Source organism: Gobius niger (assembly GCF_951799975.1).
Source record: "Gobius niger genome assembly, chromosome: 24".
Lineage (NCBI taxonomy): Eukaryota > Metazoa > Chordata > Actinopteri > Gobiiformes > Gobiidae > Gobius > Gobius niger.
In genome coordinates this window covers 14,659,514-14,679,954 of record NC_136875.1, presented here as the reverse complement: position 1 = coordinate 14,679,954, position 20,441 = coordinate 14,659,514, and the positions used below count along the sequence as shown (strand labels likewise).

Below are 20,441 nucleotides of genomic sequence, written 5' to 3'. Positions count from 1 at the left end.
ACCCGGACTGGATCAGGACCGAACCCGGACCGTGGTTAATGTGAGCCGAGGGTTAGTGTTCTGGACTAAGGACTTCTGTGGAGCAGAGGCAGCGATGTCTTTAAAGGAATAGGCCACCGTTTTTACATACTAAAATATGTTCTTACCTCACTTTAGACGTGTTAATATATCCCCGTCTGGTCTTTGTCCGCGCGCTCTGTCACGCATACGCAGCCTCTCCCACATGTCACATAGCTCCAAAAAAGCTCACGATAGAAGCTACCAAGCTCTTCCACGTGTTCCCTATTTAAATAAAGTTACGTGAAGTGTTTTCATGCGAAGTATATTTACACAGAAATGTAGCATGTCGATTTTATAAGCAAATAAAAAGGGGGACTATATTGTGAGGCGTAATGATACGAGGAGTAAAACGTCCGTGTAGTAACTCCTAAAGGTTATTGACGGAAGTGAGCGGGGAAGTCTTTAGGAGTTACTACGCGGACGTTTTACTCCTCGTATCATTACGCCTCACAATATAGTCCCCCTTTTTATCTGCTTATAAAATTGACATGTTACATTTCTGTGTAAATATACTTCGCATGAAAACACTTCACGTAACTTTATTTAAATAGGGAACACGTGGAAGAGCTTGGTAGCTTCTATCGTGAGCTTTTTCGGAGCTATGTGACATGTGGGAGAGGCTGCGTATGTGTGAGCGCACGGACAAAGACCAGACGGGGATATATTAACTCGGCTAAAGTGAGGTAAGAACATATCTTACTATGTAAAAACGGTGGCCTATTCCTTTAAAGACCGTTCACACCATCGCGATCATCTCCGGTGGCAGGTTTTGGTCGATGTCAGGAGGCGCGTGTTGGAATCGGTGAAGGCGATCGGCCGAGTGTCACCGGCTGGATGTTAGAAGGAGCTTTTCTGCTGTGTTTTTGAGTTGTTAAACCCTCTAAATGTGGGTTAAACAACACATTCCTCTCACTAATTTGACAAAAACGTGCAGTGCACTGTTTTATCAACTCGGCAAAATCAAACTCTGAACGGAGTGACTTCAGCCTGCGGTCTGAGCGGAGCCTGAAGGAGCTTCTCAAGGCGTCTTCACAGAGGAAGGAAGTGAGGAAAGGAAGCAGGAAGCGGTTTTGGCAAAGGGCCCGAGTGAGCGGCCGCATGCAGCAGGTCATGTGATTAAAACATCCATACGTACGACAAGAGCCATTGGGCGTCGTCGAGCGGCGGAGGGAGCGAGCGGTTTGGGTGAAACGGACCACCACAAGGAGGCGCCGCCACGATGAAGATTCCTCCAGCGTGCTTCAGACGCCACAGATCCTGGCAATCGAGAAACACCTGTTTGATTTGATCATTTTTGGATCAGTCCTTTCCCGTTTCTCTTCACAGCGTCCAATCTTAATCAGGGGATTTATCTTATACTTAATAAGTCTTTTCAGTGGTTTCAACCACAACAAAAGTAGTTCTTGCAGATTTTGTTTCAGTAAAAACGACTTTATTCAAACGCAAACATGACCAAAATCCACTGATGGAATCGTTTTGTGTCCAACATGTCAAGAAAATAAAAACATGGCTCGATCCATTAATGCCAGTTTCAACCCTCGCCGCATCCACCGCTGCAATGTGGGAATGCAACCATCCCAGTCCGGCAAAATGGAGTCTCAGAGGGCGGCGTTAATGCCATTTCACCAAATACTAATATAGGCCAAAAATCTGTGGATTTATCACTTCTAAGACTTGAAGGTGTTTGATTTAACCGAGCAGTGAAACATGGAGGCTTCAAACTCGACAAATCGGGCAATTTTTTTAGAAGAAATTGTAAAATTTGACAGAAAATTTCCGCAATACCTGCAGTTAAAGATGCTTTGAACCATAAGTTTTGTATTTTTATTCATTTCATGGCATAAAAGATCAAGCAATGTTCTTATTTTCAAACATATTGAGACGATATTTCACCAAACGTGCCTAATTTCCTTTAATAAATACATACTTATGTCGTTTCACCCGCAGCGTCTCGCCGTAAACGCCGAACCCCAAAGCTCCCAAAGCTCCCGCCCCCGTGTCCAAACTGCATTCACGTGTTATGAATATATTAAAAATAGAAAAACAGACTCCAGCGGCCCAGTAACATTTACAGCGAACAGAAATCGGGGAATCTGCCGAGTGGACGAAGACTTCATTTCGAGCAGTTTCGTCTCGTGGTTTTTCGACGACTGCTGCTCCGGAACTGCGTCATTTCGAAGCGGAACTCAGTGACTTTCGAGGAGGGGGCGTGGTCTGAAACGTGCCGGCTGCTGCTGCTGCTGTCGTGTCCCTGGGCAAGACACTTCACCCCAAAAAAAACGCAAAGCGGAATCACGGGAGACGGAGGCGTCCGGAGATAAACTCGGTCCAGTCGACGATCTTTTGAAAACCTCTGCGACGGAAGTGGTTCAGCGCTTCATGAATTCTCAAATCCGCCATCTCTAGTCTTCCACGGTTTCTTCCACCACTAAAAACACGTACAATAGGATCCCCCTTTGTGTTTATGTGCGGTTTTAAATGTGTTTTAGTGAATGAAAAGAAGGATGATGGGAAAGGAGGGAGAAGTGTCGCGCCCAAAGGCACAGCGTCAGCCTGGGATCGGCGGCACGTACGAGTTCCTGAGTTCGGCTTCAAAATGAAAAAGGAAAAGGGAGAGAGAGAGACTGGGTCCGGTTCACACCAGTTTCTTGGCCTCGAAGAAGGACTTGAGGTGCCGCATTTGCCAGATGCCGATGGCGACGAGGATGAGCGTCTGGACGATGGACCACCACAGGACGCGCTGGTTGGTGCTCTCGCTCGTCTGACGGAAGCGCTCCTCGCGGTACTGCGGAGAGAACGAACGGGGAAGAGAGTCTTCAGTTCAGGAGCGACACGTTAAAACGGCATTAAACATCTAACCGGGCGCGTTCTCTCCAGTCGAGCAGCTTTACCCAGATCTAAAAGCTTGGAGACAACGTGTGACAGAGGTCAGAGCTGAGACTGTAGTATTTCCTGTTGACAGTCGCTAACCGGTAGCATGCTAACATCTTGGGAAGCTTAAAGAGGGGGTGTTCTGCTTTTGTCAGTCCCATAGCACCAGTCTATATCACACTACAATGATGACAAACCTTCTGTTGGTCTGTGAATGCAGTAAATTAGAATAACTGCCTTGTATAAAATGTCTCTCTCAAAATGGCTGTAGTGAATTTTTTTTTTCATTTTATTTTTATTTATTTATTTTATCTTTAGCCTCTTTGCTGGGCATATTTATTGTTGAATTTATTTTTATTTTTTTGTATAATTTTTTATCACTTTTTTGTCAATTTTTGTGCCATATTTGGCCAATTTTTTGTCACATTTTTATCTGTTTTTTTTGTCATTCTTCCGTAAATTTTTTGTCACTTTATTGTCATTTTTTGTAAATGTTTTGTCACTTTTTGTCATTTTGTCGTCATTTTTATGTCATTTGTTGGGTCATTTTTTGTAAATTTTTAGTGACATTTTTGGCACTTTTTCATATTTTTTTGTCATTTTTCGTCAATTTTTTGTCACATTTTCATCATTGTTTTCGTCTCAGCTTTGTTGCTATTTTCACAGCTTTTTTCCAGAAGCTTTTGGATTGGGGTAAAGCTGGAGAAAATGTGCTCGGTTCAGGCGGGAGTAAAGGGGTTAAAGGAGTCAAAGAAGTTAAAGTAGTTAAAGTAAAGTACCCTTACTTTATTAATTTTTTGTCACTTTATGGTCATTTTTTGTAAATGTTTTGTCACTTTTTGTCATAATTTTTTTTGTCATTTTTTATGTCATTTTTTGTAAAATTTTTATCACATTTTTGTCAATTTTTGTGCCATTTTTTGTCCATTTTTTAGTGACATTTTTGGCACTTTTTCGTCAAATTTTTGTACATTTTTTCGTCACATTTTTGTCAAAGTTTACTCACTTTTTTGTCACATTTTCATCCTTGTTTTCGTCTCAGTTTTGTTGCTATGTTCACAACTTTTATCCAGAAGCTTTTGGATTGGGGTAAAGCTGGAGAAAATGTGCTCGGTTCAGGTGGGAGTTAAGGGGTTAAAGGAGTCAAAGAAGTTAAAGTAGTTAAAGAAAAGCACCCTTACTTTATTAATTTTTTGTCGCTTTATGGTCATTTTTGTCATTTTTTGTATAATTTTTATCACATTTTTGTCAATTTTTGTACATTTTTCGTCACATTTTTGTCATTTTTCGTCAAAGAAGTTAAAGTAGATAAAGTAGTTAAAGTAGATAAAGTAGATGAAGTAGTTAAAGTAAAGTAGTTAAAGTAGATAAAGTAGTTAAAGTAGATAAAGTAGATGAAGTAGTTAAAGAAGTTAAAGTAGATAAAGTAGATATAGTTAAAGTAGTTAAAGTAGTTCAAGTAGATGAAGTAGTTAAAGTAAAGTAGTTAAAGTAGTTAAAGTAAAGTACCCTCTGGTAGTTCTGCTCCTTCTGGACCTGGTCCACCTGCTCCACCAGCTGTCGGACCCTGAGCTGCAGCTCCGTCAGTTTGTCTTTGGCTGCGATCTCGGCGTAGTTATTGGCGTGTTCTCCCACCTGGATGTCCAAATGCACTCTCTGAAGCACAAAAACACGAGTCACGTAACATCACGACACGGTTACAAAGACACAGACGGATCAGAGCGCAGCACGGACCAGCATTCCTCCGGCGAACAGCGCGAACTTGGAGGAGTTGGAGTGCAGGCAGATCTGGTGCTCCCCGGGCGTGTGGGACGTGAAAGTGAAGCGTCCCTCTGAGCCGTACTGACGAGACAGGATCACCTGCAAACACAAACACACGCCGTTCATGAGCGCGCGGCTAAAATGGGAGTCAGTCTTTTATTTCTGACTAAAACTGTGATATATACGACCCCCGAGCATCAAACCAGCTCAGTCTTCGAATGCTTTTAAATCTCTTTTAACCTCTTAACTCCCGCCTGAACCGAGAGGATCTTTTTCCTCACGTCAAATTTTTTTTCCATCATTTTTTTGTTGGGTATTCAACTCATTTTTGTAACTCATTTTTTTGTCAAATATTTATCACATTTTTGTAATTTTTTTGTCAATTTCTTGTGACATTTTTGCCACTCTTTCATCAATTTTTTGTCACTTTTTTGTCAATGTTTTCTCACTTTTTTGTCACATTTGTTAATTTTTTTGTCACATTTTTTTCATCAATTTTTCGTCACTTTTGTCAAATTTTTCATCAATTTTTTGTCAGTTTTTTGTCACTTTGTTTTTTGTTTTTTATCACATTTTACTCATTTTTCCATCAATTTTTTGTCAATGTTTTCTCACTATTTTGTTACTTTTGTTAATTTTTTTGTCACAATTTTTCCTCATTTTTTAATCACATTTTTGTCACTTTTTTGTTATTTTTTCATCCATTTTTTCTCACTTTTGTCAAATTTTTCATCCATTTTTTGTCACTTTGTCACTTTTTTTTTGTTTTTTTTTAAATCACATTTTTATCACACTTTTCCATCAATTTTTTGTCAATGTTTTCTCACTTTTTTGTCACATTTGTCATTTTTTTGTCACATTTTTGTCTGTTTTGTAAGTTTTTCGTCAATTTCTTTAGACATTTTTGCCACTTTTTCATCCATTTTTCGTCACTTTTTTCTCACTTTTTTGTCACATTTCCATCATTGTTTTCGTCTCAGTTTTTGGATTGGGGTAAAGCCAAACTGGAGAAAATGTGCTCGGTTCAGGTGGGAGTTAAGGGGTTAAAAGACCCACAACACAAGCAGGATTTTCTTTGGTGGCTCTTATTGTTTCCAATTTAATTATGTTTCAACCTCTTCATCCCCACCTGAACTGCAGCAAAAAATGTGACAAAAAAGTGACAGAAATCCAGCAAAAATATGACAAAAATCCAGCCAAAAAGTGACAAAAATCCAGCAAAAAAAAAGACAAAAATCCAGCAAAAAAAAAAGACAAAAATCCAGCAAAAAAAAGACAAAAATACAGCAAAAAAAGACAAAAATACAGCAAAAAAAGACAAAAATCCAGCCAAAAAAATGACAAAAATCCAGCAAAAAAAAGACAAAAATCCAGCAAAAAAATGGCAAAAATCCAGCAAAAAAAGACAAAAATCCAGCAAAAAAATGACAAAAATCCAGCAAAAAAAGACAAAAATCCAGCAAAAAAAGACAAAAATCCAGCAAAAAAAGACAAAAATCCAGCAAAAAAATGACAAAAATCCAGCAAAAAAATGACAAAAATCCAGCAAAAAAATGACAAAAATCCACCAAAAAAATGACAAAAATCCAGCAAAAAAAAAAGACCAAAAAAATGTGACAAAAATGCATAAAAAAAATAACAAAAAAAGCAACAAAAGTGCCATTAAAAAGTGACAAAAACACATAAGGGAAATAAAAAGTGACTCCAATAACAAAGAGGAGAGAATGCATTTGGTTTTGGCGGGTGGCAAGAGGTTAAATAACAAAAACGACATACCTTATCGTCGGGATCTTTAACCTCCACAAACATCCCCAGGCCCTGAGTGGCGGGCAGGTACTCCTCCTTCTGCCGGTCGTACAGCTGAGTGCGGTAGTTTCCTGCAGAACGAGCACAGTGTGAGGATGAACCTCCGTCTGTTTGCTTTCATCAAACAAACCAGCCGAGCGGGTTTGCAGCAAATATGACCACAGTGAAGAGAAAACATGGCCGTCTTCAGGAACTGTTTGTCATAACGGGATCTCGGAGATGTTCCACTAAACCGTTACAGTCAAGTTATTTAATCCTTCATCGAAATGTGTCACAACAAAGATATTAACTTAGAAAACCAGGACCAAAACAGGATGAAGAACAAAGTGAGAAAAGACACGACTCAACTAAACTCTTCTGTTTAGCTTTAGGCTGTGTTTGTTTAATTTCTTTTGCATTTGTGTCACTTTGCGAAACCACCAAGAAAATTTCTTCAACGACAAAGGGCAGAAAAAACACTTTCCCCATATTTAAATTCTTTTTATCCCATATTCTTTTCCCCTTAAAATTTTCCCAATTTTTTTATCTGTTTTTTCCAAAAAAATTTCCCCAATTTTGCCCAAAATATTCAATTTTCTCCCACATATTTTACCCAATTTCCCCCCAACAATTGAAAAAAAAAAAATAATAATCAAAATTTCATCCAAAATTTTTTATCTGTTTTTCCCAATTTTAATTGTATTATACTTTATTTATATATACATATTACTTTATTTGTTTCAACTTGTCTTTCACTGTCGTCTTATAAATGTTGAAGACCGACATCATCAAAACTTCAATATAAAAATGTAATATCTTTTCAGTTCCTGCTTTCGATACTTTTATTTTTTGGATACCAGTGGTACCTAACCCTTTTTATTCGATTCAATACTCGTATCGTTTAATATTAAAGCAGTACTAAGTAACTCTTCCCCCTAGAGGCCATTAGTGCAACTGCAGGTGTCGTAGCAAGTTACGATTTTTTAACTTATTAATTGTCTTGTAGAGTAAATACTACGCTGACAGGAAAGGTGAAGGGAGAGAGGGTTACTGTGCATCCAATTATACAACGGAAATATATTTTTTCACTCAAACGTGGCAGTAAATACTATTTAAAGGAATAGGCCACCGTTTTTACATACTAAGATATGTTCTTAGCTCACTTTAGTCGAGTTAATATATCCCCGTCTGGTCTTTGTCCGTGCGCTCTGCCAGGCAAACGGAGCACATACGCAGCCTCTCCCACATGTCACATAGCTCCGAAAAAGCTCACGATAGAAGCTACCAAGCTCTTCCACGTGTTCCCTATTTAAATAAAGTTACGTGAAGTGTTTTCATGCGAAGTATATTTACACAGAAATGTAACATGTCGATTTTATAAGCAGATAAAAAGGGGGACTATATTGTGAGGCGTAATGATACGAGGAGCAAAACGTCCGCGCAGTAACTCCTAAAGACTTCCCCGCTCACTTCCGTCAATAACCTTTAGGAGTTACTGCGCGGACGCTGTGCTCCTGTATCATTACGCCTCACAATATAGTCCCCCTTTTTATCTGCTTATAAAATCGACATGTTACATTTCTGTGTAAATATACTTCGCATGAAAACACTTCACGTAACTTTATTTAAATAGGGAACACGTGGAAGAGCTTGGTAGCTTCTATCGTGAGCTTTTTCGGAGCTATGTGACATGTGGGAGAGGCTGCGTATGTGTGAGCGCACGGACAAAGACCAGACGGGGATATATTAACACGTCTAAAGTGAGGTAAGAGCATATCTTAGTATGTAAAAACGGTGGCCTATTCCTTTAAAGTGACGTTAGCTCGCAGTTAGCTTTGCCCGTTAGCATGTTAGCTTCTTCTTCGTGATTCCATTAGTGTGTATTGGTGACTCCGGTCCGGTGACAGTCAAGTTGCAAACATGGTTTTCTGTCCAGAGACACAGGGGGCGATGAAAGACCCTCCGATCATCCCATAAACACTTGTATCACCCCCACAGGGACGACGGAGAGGATTTATTAAGGTAAACACGTTACTTAGTTCTGCTTTAAGTCGCCCACTACACTTATATTTAAATCAGTTTCCTCCGAAGAGAAAACGCATCTTTAAATGTGACTTGATCAGGCGGGGTTTCTACAGGCGGCAGGAAGTCACACTGAATGATGTCGCTTTAATGCAGACTTTACTTTTAACGCCACATTTGTAAACATGATCGAACTAAGTGGATGCAAAGGGAAACTGTTGTGAAACAAGTGTAAAATTCAGTGAAAACTGCAGCAGAATTTGTACAAATGTTTTGGACCAACGTCTCCAGTGAGAATAATTGAGTTCTGTTTCTAAGGAAAGATTTTTTTTTATTTTTTTTTTATTTAATGCTTTTAACCTCTTAACCCCAGTCTTAATCAAGAGCATTTTCAACAGTTCAGCTTTACCCAAATACACAAAACTCATCCATCCATCCATTTTCTTCCTCTTTATCCGGGGCCGGGTCGCGGGGGCAGCTTCTCAGCAGAGATGCCCAAACTTCCCGGTCCACACACACCTCCTCCAGCTGTTCTGACCCCGAGGCCACACCTCCTCCAGCTGTTCTGACCCCGAGGCCACACCTCCTCCAGCTGTTCTGACCCCGAGGCCACACCTCCTCCAGCTGTTCTGACCCCGAGGCGACACCAGGCCAGCTCGGAGACATAGTCCCACCACCGTGTCCTGGGTCCACGAGGCCTCTTCCCACTAGGACATGCCTGGAACACCTCCCGCGGGAGGCGACCAGGAGGTATCCGGAACAGATGCCCGAGCCACCTCAGCTGCTCCTTTCAACCTGAAGGAGCAGTGACTCTACTCCGAGCTCCTCAGCCCCAGCCACTTTGTGAAGGAAACTCATTTCGGCCGCTTGTATTCGCGATCTCGTCCTTTCGGTCATTACCCAAATCTCATGACCATAGGTGAGGGCGGGAACGTAGATCGACTCAGCTCCCTCTTCACCACGACAGACCGATACAGCGACTGCATCACTGCTGACGCCGCACCGATCCGTCTGTCCATCTCACGCTCCATCCGTCCCCCACTCCAGAACAAACTCATCTAAACAGATACATTTCCTCGTGCTGTTGCCACATTTTCACTGCTTTTCGTCACTATTCTCTTGAATTTGTCACTTTTTCCGTTGCCTTTTTGTTGCATTTTCATCCAAGTTTCCGTCTCATTTCTGTTGCCATTTCACACTTTTATCAATAAGTTTTTTAGATTTGGGTGAAGAAGCAAAACTAGACAAAATGTGCTCGGTTCCGGTGGGGGTTAAGAGGTTTATGAGCTTTAACTATGCCTTAATTTGGCATAATTCATTTAATGACTTTATATGCTTTTCAACCCTGTTTCACCGAGACAGAAATCACATTTGAGTCAAGCTTTGGGTGCGACTTGGACAGAGCTGGGGCGGCAACTAACGATTATTCTGTAATCGATTAATCTATCGACTATTTTTACGATTAATCGATCAGTCGCTTGGCTATGAATGGTGTAGGAAAATTGTATTTTTTCTGTTTTTTTATCACATAAAGCTAAAGTGGATCCGCTTGAGGACGTGTTGATGGAGTAAACGTAAAGCAGGGGTGTCCAAACTTTTTTCATGTGGGGCCACGTAGGGCTGTGCAATTAATCGAAATTCGATTACGATTTCGATTACAACAGTAAACAATTACAAAATTTGCATAATCGCAAAAAATCAATTATTATTTTTTTTTTTCAATGTTTTTTTTTTTTCAATTTTTTTTTCAAATGTTTAATTTTTGGATTTTTGTCACTTTTCTGCTGGATTTTTGTCTTTTTTTAAAATGGATTTTTGTCTTTTTTTGCTGGATTGTTGTCACTTTTTTTGCTGGATTTTTGTCTTTTTATGCTGGATTTTTGTCACGTTATTGATGGATTTTTGTCTTTTTTTGCTGGATTTTTGTCTTTTTTTGCTGGATTTTTGTCACGTTATTGATGGATTTTTGTCTTTTTTTTGCTGGATTTTTGTCATTTTTTTGCTGGATTTTTGTCTTTTTTTTGCTGGATTTTTGTCTTTTTTTTAAATGGATTTTTGTATTTTTTTGCTGGATTTTTGTCACTTTATTGATAGATTTTTGTCATTTTTTTGATGGATTTTTGTCACTTTTTTGCTGGATTTTTGTCTTTTTTTGCTGGATTTTTGTCTTTTTATGCTGGATTTTTGTCACGTTATTGATGGATTTTTGTCTTTTTTTGCTGGATTTTTGTCTTTTTTTTTGCTGGATTTTTGTCTTTTTTTTAAATGGATTTTTGTCTTTTTTTGCTGGATTTTTGTCTTTTTTTGCTGGATTTTTGTCTTTTTTTGCTGGATTTTTGTCTTTTTTTGCTGGATTTTTGTCTTTTTTTTAATGATTTTTTTGTCTTTTTTTTGCTGGATTTTTGTCTTTTTTTTTTAAAGGCAACAAATAATCGTTTGAATAATCGTGATTTCAATTATGACAAAAATAATCGTGATTATTATTTTTTCAATAATCGAGCAGCCCTAGGGCCACGTATAGAGTTCGGGAATGTGACGTCATATCGCTAAGCCTTATGGGATTAGCAGCCATTGTAAATTAATGGAGATTTTAAAAGTTAAAATACTGGAGTTATTGTTCACAGTAAAACACTTGGAGACCACAGTGTGTTTGATGTATTTACCAGCAGTATCTCAGCAGCTAACGGAGTCGTTCCACGGCTTTTTTCTCCACTTTTTATACTGTTTTTAGCTAATGTTAGTCTATGGAAATGCATGCTAACAGCTGCAAAGATGGCGGATCTCCATGGTAACTGTGGACATTCCCGAACTCTATAGGAGCGTACACGGGTTAAAGGGCCATGGGTTCGGTGGTTAGTTCCGCGAAACCTTCCACTAGCAGAGGTTTAAATTGTGCCTCATGCCTTAATTTATGCTTAAAACCTTAATGCCAGCTCTGTATTACAGTAAAATGCTAGTTGTTCGGTTAGAATTGTGTAGAATTATTACATATTAAATAAAAATGACCATCTCTGATAATGTGAACCGATTCAGCAAGAAGCCTGAGGGCCACCAAAAATTGGGCTGAGGGCCACATTTGGCCCGCGGGCCGCACTTTGGACACACCTGACGTAGAGTAAATGTTTGTTGGAGGCTCTTGGTGCTAATTCTGTTTCTGATCGGATGAGACACAAACAGGTATTCATGAAATTTACAATGTACAAAGTGAACTACAGACATTTGCTATAAAAACAAAGTAGGTTTTCATAGGGCTGTGCAATTAATCGAAATTCGATTACGATTTCGATTACAACAGTAAACGATTACAAAATTAGCATAATCGCAAAAAATCGATTATAATTTTTAATGTTTTTCTTTTTTAATGTTTTTTTTCAAATTTGTAATTTTTGGATTTTTGTCACTTTTTTGCTGGATTTTTGTCATTTTTTTTGATGGATTTTTGTCACTTTTTTTGATGGATTTTTGTCTTTTTTCTGCTGGATTTTTGTCTTTTTTCTGCTGGATTTTTGTCACTTTTATGCTAAATTTTTGTCTTTTTTTGCTGGATTTTTGTCACTTTTTCGCTGGATTTTTGTCTTTTTTTTTTTGATGGATTTTTGTCACTTTTTTGCTGGATTTTTGTCACTTTTATGCTGGATTTTTGTCACTTTTTTGCTGGATTTTTGTCTTTTTTTTAATGTTTTTTTTTAAAGGCAACAAATAATCGTTTGAATAATCGTGATTTCAATTATGACAAAAATAATCTTGATTATTATTTTTTCAATAATCGAGCAGCCCTAGGTTTTCATCAAAAATACTACATTTTAATGTAATGTTTGCTCTATTTGAGTCTGTGTGAACCAGAAAACGATTAATCGATTACTAAAATACTTGTTGACTATTTCAATAATCGATTAGTCGTTAGTTGTTTCAGCCCTAGTCAGAGCCACAGGAAGGTGACGTCCCATTTTACACAATCCCACGTCATTATTCCTAATTCAAGGGCAACAAAAGCTCCTCAATCTTTTACAAGTTTAATATTGTCTTAAGCGTCTACTACTCTAAGAATATTTGAAGTAATAGGGAGATTACTGTGGCAATAAAGTAGTAGAGCATTCAAATTAAAAGATGGCAGGTGTCTTTAACAATCTGGCCAACTGTAGAAACACGTACGTTTATAATCAAACCTCATCATTTCCGAGGATTAAAAGGTTTGTAAATTCATAAATCAGCCAGTTATCCCTAATAAGATTGAAGAGCAAGTTTAATTCACATCATGCGTGTCTAAAATGCGTCTTTTTAGTCACGTCCGGGTTTAACTTTTCAAGATTAGCCTGTCGCTGGAGCTAGCCACTTAGCATTAGCATTGCCCTCGCCGTCATTTTTCACGCCATCTTCACTCACCGATGATCATGGTCTCGTCGGGAATCTCTTCGATGAAGCACTTCTTCTCCGTCTCGCCGATGTGGAAGTACAGAGGCGACGCGAAGCCGTAGAAAAGGTTGAGGAGCAGCAGGGACACGGCGCAGGGCTTCATCCTGACGGCAGCCATCTTCCTCCTGCCGGGGGTGACGGGACACTGAGCATGCGCCGCGCCCGCAGTGCCACGTAAACCCTCCGGTGCGTGTCGGCCAATCAGAGCGCGGCTGAGGCATGGCGGGAAATGTAGTGTAATAAGAGACGTTACGACGAGAGCGTTCCGAAATAAAATTAAATAATACATATACATATATTTTTTTAATAATCTTACTACTACTACTACTACTACTACTACTACTACTACTACTACTACTAAAACAATAAATAAAAAATAAATAAATAAAAATAAAAATAAAAATAATAATGATAATACTACTACTACTACTACTACTACTACTACTACTACTACTACTACTACTACTACTACTAAAAAAATAAATAAAAAATAAATAAAAAATAAATAAAAAATAAAAAAATAAATAAAAATAAAAATAAAAATAAAAATAAAAATAAAAATAAAAATAAAAATAAAAATAATAATAATAACAATAATAATAATAATAAAAGAACTTTTAGCCCATTTCTCTTCAAACTATTAATAATTTAACAATTATTAAATTATTTTTTACACACTAAAAGAAGTCATTGAATTTACTGTCAGTAAATACTGTTGCGTCATACTATAATCACATGAATAATTAACTACAATCTAATTAAATATATCAAAATAATCAAACTTTAAAAAATGGTAAAAACTCATCGTGCGAGTTGTCTCAGCTGCTGTCTCGTCGAGTGTCACCAGAGGGCGCAGCGTGTCCCGTGCACGTATTGCCGCGCCCTGACAGCGGTAGAAGAAGAAAGCGAAGCGGTTTCCATGGCAATCCAACATGGCGCCGGGTGAGTCCGTAGGTCTCCGATTTTCACCAAAATGTCGCTCATAAATGCTTTTAATTATGTTTTTCTGTAGGTCTATCGTCTTTAACACTTACTGAAAGACTCGGTATGGTATTTAGAGCGGTTACATATAGTTAGTAAACTATTATATTATCGTAGTAGTCAATTATATAGTAAAGTCGGTTAAAATACACGATCTGCTAGCTTGAAATCAATGAGGAATGAGTAAAGAGAGGACATGTTTTTTATTCATATGTTTCATGATCGCTGTTTTATGGTCTGATTTTTGCAAAGAAAAGATACACAATATGTTCACATTTTACAACAGAAAAGTGGCAAAGCTATTATATATTAGCGGTTTAAAGTTTAGTTTAAGCAACATTAAAACACAAGCTTACTAAATATTTACACTGGTGACCTAACGTGCATGAGCTGATTAACCTAACTCTAAAAGCTTCTTGACTGGAGCGTGCAGACTATAGGCCAGAGTAACACCTCATTTGAAAGCTAAGACCTACAAAACTGATAGACCTTTTTTTCTTCAAATTTGTGATGTTTTTTGACTATTTTTTGTTGTGTTTTTGTTGCTTTCTTCATCACTTCTTCCTTTGCTTTTGATGCTTTCTTAAACGTGCTTCCATCAGGCTTGTGCCACTTTTTCTGGCATGTTTTTTCCCCGTTATCGTCTCTGTTTTTGTAGTTTTTTTGTCGTGTATTTGTCGTTTTTCGTCGCGTTCTCCATCGCTTCTCTCCCACTATTCTCATCGTGTTTTGGTCACTTTACAGCCGTGTTTTTGTCTCTTTTTACTGTACTATTGTTGCTTTTCTGGCCTGTTTTTGTCGCTCTTTTGTTGTTGTTGTTTGTTGCTTTTGTTGTGAGAGGTTAACTGTTTTATTTTGTATTTATTTTGTGCAGGAAGCCAACCTATTGTATCCTTCTCAGCCTCTCCTCTGTGTCTCCATACTTGTACGTTGAGTCTTCTTCCTCTGTGAGTGTTTCCTCCTGAACCGTCTCCTCCAGCTCTCGTCGGTGCCGCTCCAGATCCTCTTCTACTTAAACAAATGGTATTTTGCCGCGTTCTACCTGGCAGAAATCCTCATGTTCATCTACAAAGGTCAGTCCTGTCGTTTCGCTCGTTCTGGGACTTGTGTAGCTGCACTTTTGCTGTAAATGGTGAACTCTGTGAGACGATCTCCCGTCTGAGGATTTGTTGACTTTATAAATGTTTTTCTTCTTTCTGTGGCGCAGGCATTTTGCTCCCGTACCCGACGAATAATCTAATCCTGGATCTGGTTTTGCTGGCGCTTTTCTTCGCTCTGGAAAATCTCAGAATCTTCTATGGTAAAGTTGTTATTTTTCATGTATTTGTTTGTTTGAGCAACTTAGAAATAACGTTAATGCTTAACCCGAGAATCTATCACTCAAACTCAGAACACCGTCACTAACGCCGGGTGATAAAACATCCGATAAAAAGAACTTAATCAAAATCTATCACAACATGACGATACATGACACATGTGAGTCTTTTATATTAACCTCTTAACTCCCGCCTGAACCGAGAGGATCTTTTTCCTCACGTCTTCAGATTTTTTTTCCATCATTTTTTTGTTGGGTATTCAACTCATTTTTGTAACGTTTTCGTCATTTTTGGTCACATTTTTTTGTCGATTTTTTAATACATTTTCTATCATTTTTTGGTCAAATTTGTATCACATTTTTGTCATTTTTTTGTCATTTTGTGTATTTTTTTTTGTCATTTTTTGTCACATTTTTGTCATTTTTTGTCATTTTTTGTCATTTTTTTGTCACATTTTTTCGTCACATTTTTTTGTCATTTTTCTAAATCAAATTTTTGTAGTTTTTTGTCATTTTTGCGTCAATTTTTTTTCACATTTTTGTCCAATTTTTGTATTTTCTTGTCACATTTTGTAATTTTTTTTGTCACATTTTTTCATCAATTTTTTTTCGCTTTTTCTTCACATCTTCATCATTGTTTTCGTCTCAGTTTTGTTGCTATTTTCTCACCTTTTTTCCAGAAGCTTTTGGATTGGGGTAAAGCCAAACTGGAGAAAATGTGCTCGGTTCAGGCGGGAGTTAAGGGGTTAAACTGCGTCATGTCTAATAACATGAAAGAAAAGCATCATGAGAGGACCAGATAAAAATGATCCAAAATGACTGGAAAATTTGGAATTTGGGAAGAAAAAATTCCTAAAAAATTAAATCATGAAGATGTAAAGTAGCTTTGTAAAGTTGACAGTGTTTTGTGTTGTTCTAGGCCAGGCCTACTCAATAGGCGGCCCACGGGCCAGCTCCGCCCGCCCGCCAACCAATTAAACCTGGCCCGCGCCTCATTTTCCATAAGTGTATCTATTTTTTGGCATTATCCGGGCCGCGTTCGCGGCGCATTCGCGCCAGAATCGCGCTACTTTTCGTAGCAGTGCCTGCAGCCTAGCTAGCGTCTCTCCTACAGCGCGGCTCGAATGAAAACATGGCTCTTTAAAACGGTGTAAACTGAGTGAACAGGAGCTGATCGTTGGACGGACTGACAGGTTTTCTAAACCGAAGCACAAGGACAGTGTGCAGCGGGTTTTTGGACTTTTGTTTGGATTATCCCGTGCAGAAGCAGCGCTCTTCCCCCCCCGCGGCCGATGACCACATGTTTCCCTGTCGTCTTCATCGTTACAAAGGGCTTGACCAGCGACTGTCAGGTCAGAAACAGCAGCTCAGCTGTGGATGTTTGAAAAGTGGACGATGTGAGTTTTGGATAAGTGTTCTGCACCTGCAGCGCATGTTTAACCGGTCAGCGCTAAACCTGCTCTCTGGGCTCTAACTTAACTAAATAACATCTGAATCATGAATCTGACCTTTCTCCCCCGCCTTCATTCGTCTTTGTGTGAAAAGTACAAGCGCAGAGATGCTCTTTGTGAAGTGAACAGGCCAAAGAGAGGCTGAATATGTGGAGGAGCTTCTTTCACTTTGATCATAAAGCTGGAGGTCTTTCAGAACAGCGGCTCAGGGGTTTGGTCAGCGCATGTCCCTCAGCTGAGGAGCTGAGGCTGAGCAGGAGTTACTCATGTTGTTTGAGATGAGCTGGTCTCATATGTAACTCTCTTATTCTGTATCAGGCCTTTGCTCTGGTTTATGGGATTTAGTCCTGCCTTAGCCCTGATAGATCATGTTTTGCCCTGGTTTAATCCCTAGTTTATTATTATATTTTTTTTGTTGAATTTTTGTCACATTTTTGTCACATTTTTGTTGAATTTTTGTCACATTTTTGTCACATTTTTGAAAGTGGGATTGAAGATGAACGACTGCTCAGACATAAGACAAACTGCTCAGTGCCCGGTCTGTGTCCGGTCTCTGTCCCTGCAGGAGAGAAGGGGAACCTGTGTGAGCGCCCCCTGTCTTCCGGCCTGTCCGTGTTCACGCTGCTGCCGTGCGCCGCTCTGGCCGTTTACTACCTGCTGCTCCAGACCTTCGTGCTGCGGCTGGAGTTCGTCCTCGGCGCCGTCCTCCTCTGCTTCCACGGCGCCGAGCTCATCCTGGGCGTCGTCACACTGTCCATGTTCACCAGGTATACGGCCCCCGGGCTCACAGCTCACAGCGCCCCCCGGTGGCCCCAGAGAAGACGATCTGTGCAGGGTTAGCAGAGTGTAGGGAAAGCTTCATCTCCTGAACCGAGCACATTTCCTCCAGTTTGGCTTTACCCAAATTTGAACGTTTGCTGGAAAAAAAAATGACGAGGATGAAAACAAAACAAAAGTATGGAAGCCCGTTTCCGCCATGTTAAAAAATGAAAGCGCAGCAGGAAGTCGAAATTACGAGGCTTAAAGTCGTAATTTTGTGTTTTCGAGTTTCAATCTAGAAATTACTACTTTTAAACTCACACTACGAGTTTAAAATTTCGAAATTCCGAGTTTAAATCTCTTATTTTTGAACATGGCGGAAACGGGCTTCCATACAAAAGAGCGACAAAACCAGGAGAAAAAATAAAGGGAGGTGGGGTCAGGTGAGGGAGGAGGGTGAGAGTGAGGGAGGGTGAGGGTGAGGGAGGAGGAGGAGGGTGAGAGTGAGGGAGGGTGAGGGTGAGGGAGGAGGAGGAGGGTGAGAGTGAGGGAGGGTGAGGGAGGAGGAAGAGGGAGAGTGAGGGAGGAGGAGGGAGGGTGAGGGTGAGGGAGGAGGAGGAGGGTGAGAGTGAGGGAGGGTGAGGGAGGAGGAGGGAGGGTGAGGGTGAGGGAGGAGGAGGAGGGAGAGTGAGGGTGAGGGAGGAGGAGGAGGGAGAGTGAGGGAGGAGGAGGGAGGGTGAGGGTGAGGGAGGAGGAGGAGGGTGAGAGAGGAGGAGGAGGGAGAGGGAGGAGGAGGAGGAAGAGGGTGAGGGAGGAGGGTGAGGGAGAGTGAGGGAGGGTGAGAGAGGAGGAGGAGGAAGAGGGTGAGGGAGGAGGGTGAGGGAGAGGGAGGAGGAGGAGGGTGAGGGAGGAGGAGGAGGGTGAGGGAGGACGGTGAGGGTGAGGGAGGAGGAGGAGGGTGAGGGAGGAGGAGGAGGGTGAGGGAGGAGGAGGAGGGTGAGGGAGAGGGAGGAGGGTGAGGGAGGAGGGTGAGGGAGGACGGTGAGGGTGAGGGAGGAGGGTGAGGGAGGAGGGTGAGGGAGGACGGTGAGGGTGAGGGAGGAGGAGGAGGGTGAGGGAGGACGGTGAGGGTGAGGGAGGAGGAGGAGGGTGAGGGAGGACGGTGAGGGAGAGGGAGGAGGGTGAGGGAGAGGGAGGAGGGTGAGGGAGGAGGGTGAGGGAGGACGGTGAGGGTGAGGGAGGAGGAGGAGGGTGAGGGAGGAGGGTGAGGGAGAGGGAGGAGGAGGGAGAGGGAGGAGGGTGAGGGAGAGGGAGGAGGAGGGAGAGGGAGGAGGGTGAGGGAGGAGGAGGGAGAGGGAGGAGGGTGAGGGTGAGGGAGGAGGGTGAGGGAGAGGGAGGAGGAGGGAGAGGGAGGAGGGAGAGGGAGGAGGGTGAGGGAGGAGGAGGAGGGTGAGGGAGGAGGAGGAGGGAGAGGGAGGAGGGTGAGGGTGAGGGAGGAGGAGGGAGAGGGAGGAGGGTGAGGGTGAGGGAGGAGGGTGAGGGAGAGGGAGGAGGAGGGAGAGGGAGGAGGGAGAGGGAGGAGGGTGAGGGAGGAGGAGGAGGGTGAGGGAGGAGGAGGAGGGAGAGGGAGGAGGGTGAGGGTGAGGGAGGAGGGTGAGGGAGGAGGGTGAGGGAGGAGGGAGGAGGGTGAGGGAGGACGGTGAGGGTGAGAGTGAGGGAGGGGGGAGCGGTTTCATAAAGGCCCCGGTTGTTGTGTTTACGGAGCTGATGTTTTTTCTGTTTTCCTCCAGGTCCAGAGTTTACTGAAAACCACCAGGAGCCACAGAGAAACATCAGCCTTTGTAAATATATCATGGAAATGCTTTGACTTTTATACATCTTTTTGTTTTTGTATTAAAAATGTTTTTTTTATGGAACGTTTCCCGTTGTGTCCGTATCACTCTGTTTGATGATGAAAAACTTGATCCCGGATCGACATGTGATCGTTCAACTTGTTAAAGGGATATTTCAGGAAAAGACAAAAATCCATCAAAATAAAGACAAAAATCCATCAAAAAAGCGACAAAAATCCAGCAAAAAAAGTGACAAAAATCCAGCAAAAAAGCAATAAAAAATCCAGCAAAAAAAAGACAAAAATCCAGCAAAAAAGCGACAAAAATCCAGCAAAAAAAGCGACAAAAATCCAGCAAAAAAGCGACAAAAATCCAGCAAAAAAGCGACAAAAATCCAGCAAAAAAGCGACAAAAATCCAGCAAAAAAGACAAAAATCCAACAAAAAAGCGACAAAAATCCAGCAAAAAAGCGACAAAAATCCAGCAAAAAAGCGACAAAAATCCAGCAAAAAAGACAAAAATCCAACAAAAAAGCGACAAAAATCCAGCAAAAAAGCGACAAAAATCCAGCAAAAAAGCGACAAAAATCCAGCAAAAAAGACAAAAATCCAACAAAAAAGGGACAAAAATCCAGTAAAAAAAGACAAAAATCCAGCAAAAAAGCAAAACAAAAAAACAGCAAAAAAGCGACAAAAATCCAGTAAAAAAAGACAAAAATCCAGCAAAAAAGCAAAACAAAGAAACAGCAAAAAAGCGACAAAAATCCAAAAAAAAGTGACAAAAATCCATCAAAAAAGCAACAAAAAAAATCCAGTAAAAAAAGACAAAAATCCATCTAAAAAGTTAGAAAAATCCAGCAAAAAAGCGATTTTTTTTTTTTTTTAAATCACTAAAGCATGAATAAAACCACAGATACGTTTGTAAAAATAAGCAGAGACGGTGCTTTTAAAATATGTCATTAAAAGTTTATTTAAACGTTTAAAAGGAGCAAAACAGGTTAAACAGATATTTATCTATAGGATTAAATATTGAAGAGAAAATGGCCAATATATTAAAAGTACAAATTCAAATAAAACCTTGCACCAAATCTGAAACACAGTAAGAAATAGAACAAAACAAATCAGAAAGTGCCCCCACAAACACACACTATAAGAAAAACCCCAAGTGCAAAACCAAAAAAACAGGCGAAGT

At 40.5% G+C, this 20,441-nt stretch overlaps 2 protein-coding genes across 2 annotated transcripts; one reads left to right on the top strand and one right to left on the bottom strand.

Annotated features, from left to right (window-relative positions):
- Positions 1–1,042: 1,042 nt before the first annotated feature.
- Positions 1,043–13,041, bottom strand: tmed9 (transmembrane p24 trafficking protein 9). The gene is made up of 6 exons (XM_079582342.1): positions 12,883–13,041; positions 6,469–6,569; positions 4,666–4,791; positions 4,441–4,587; positions 2,702–2,845; positions 1,043–1,317 (listed from the first exon to the last, which is right to left on the bottom strand). Exons 1-6 carry the CDS (start codon positions 13,028–13,030, stop codon positions 1,177–1,179), a joined length of 807 nt encoding a protein of 268 aa, XP_079438468.1. The 5' UTR covers positions 13,031–13,041; the 3' UTR covers positions 1,043–1,176.
- An 803-nt stretch (positions 13,042–13,844) lies between these two features.
- On the top strand, positions 13,845–19,302 carry tmem216 (transmembrane protein 216; the record flags this gene model as incomplete). The annotated part of the gene is made up of 5 exons (XM_079582442.1): positions 13,845–13,854; positions 14,829–14,966; positions 15,101–15,193; positions 17,225–17,426; positions 19,209–19,302. The coding sequence occupies 5 exons, from the start codon at positions 13,845–13,847 to the stop codon at positions 19,222–19,224; spliced, it is 459 nt and encodes a 152-aa protein (XP_079438568.1). The 3' UTR covers positions 19,225–19,302.
- Positions 19,303–20,441: the final 1,139 nt, after the last annotated feature.

Excerpts from the sequence above, each read along its gene's own strand:
- tmed9 (XM_079582342.1), bottom strand. The coding sequence starts at position 13,030 with ATGGCTGCCGTCAGGATGAAGCCCTGCGCCGTGTCCCTGCTGCTCCTC. Across the intron at positions 6,570-12,882 it reads CGACGAGACCATGATCATCG|GAAACTACCGCACTCAGCTG; the intron begins GTGAGTGAAGAT and ends CTCGTTCTGCAG. Across the intron at positions 4,792-6,468 it reads TTAAAGATCCCGACGATAAG|GTGATCCTGTCTCGTCAGTA; the intron begins GTATGTCGTTTT and ends TTGTGTTTGCAG.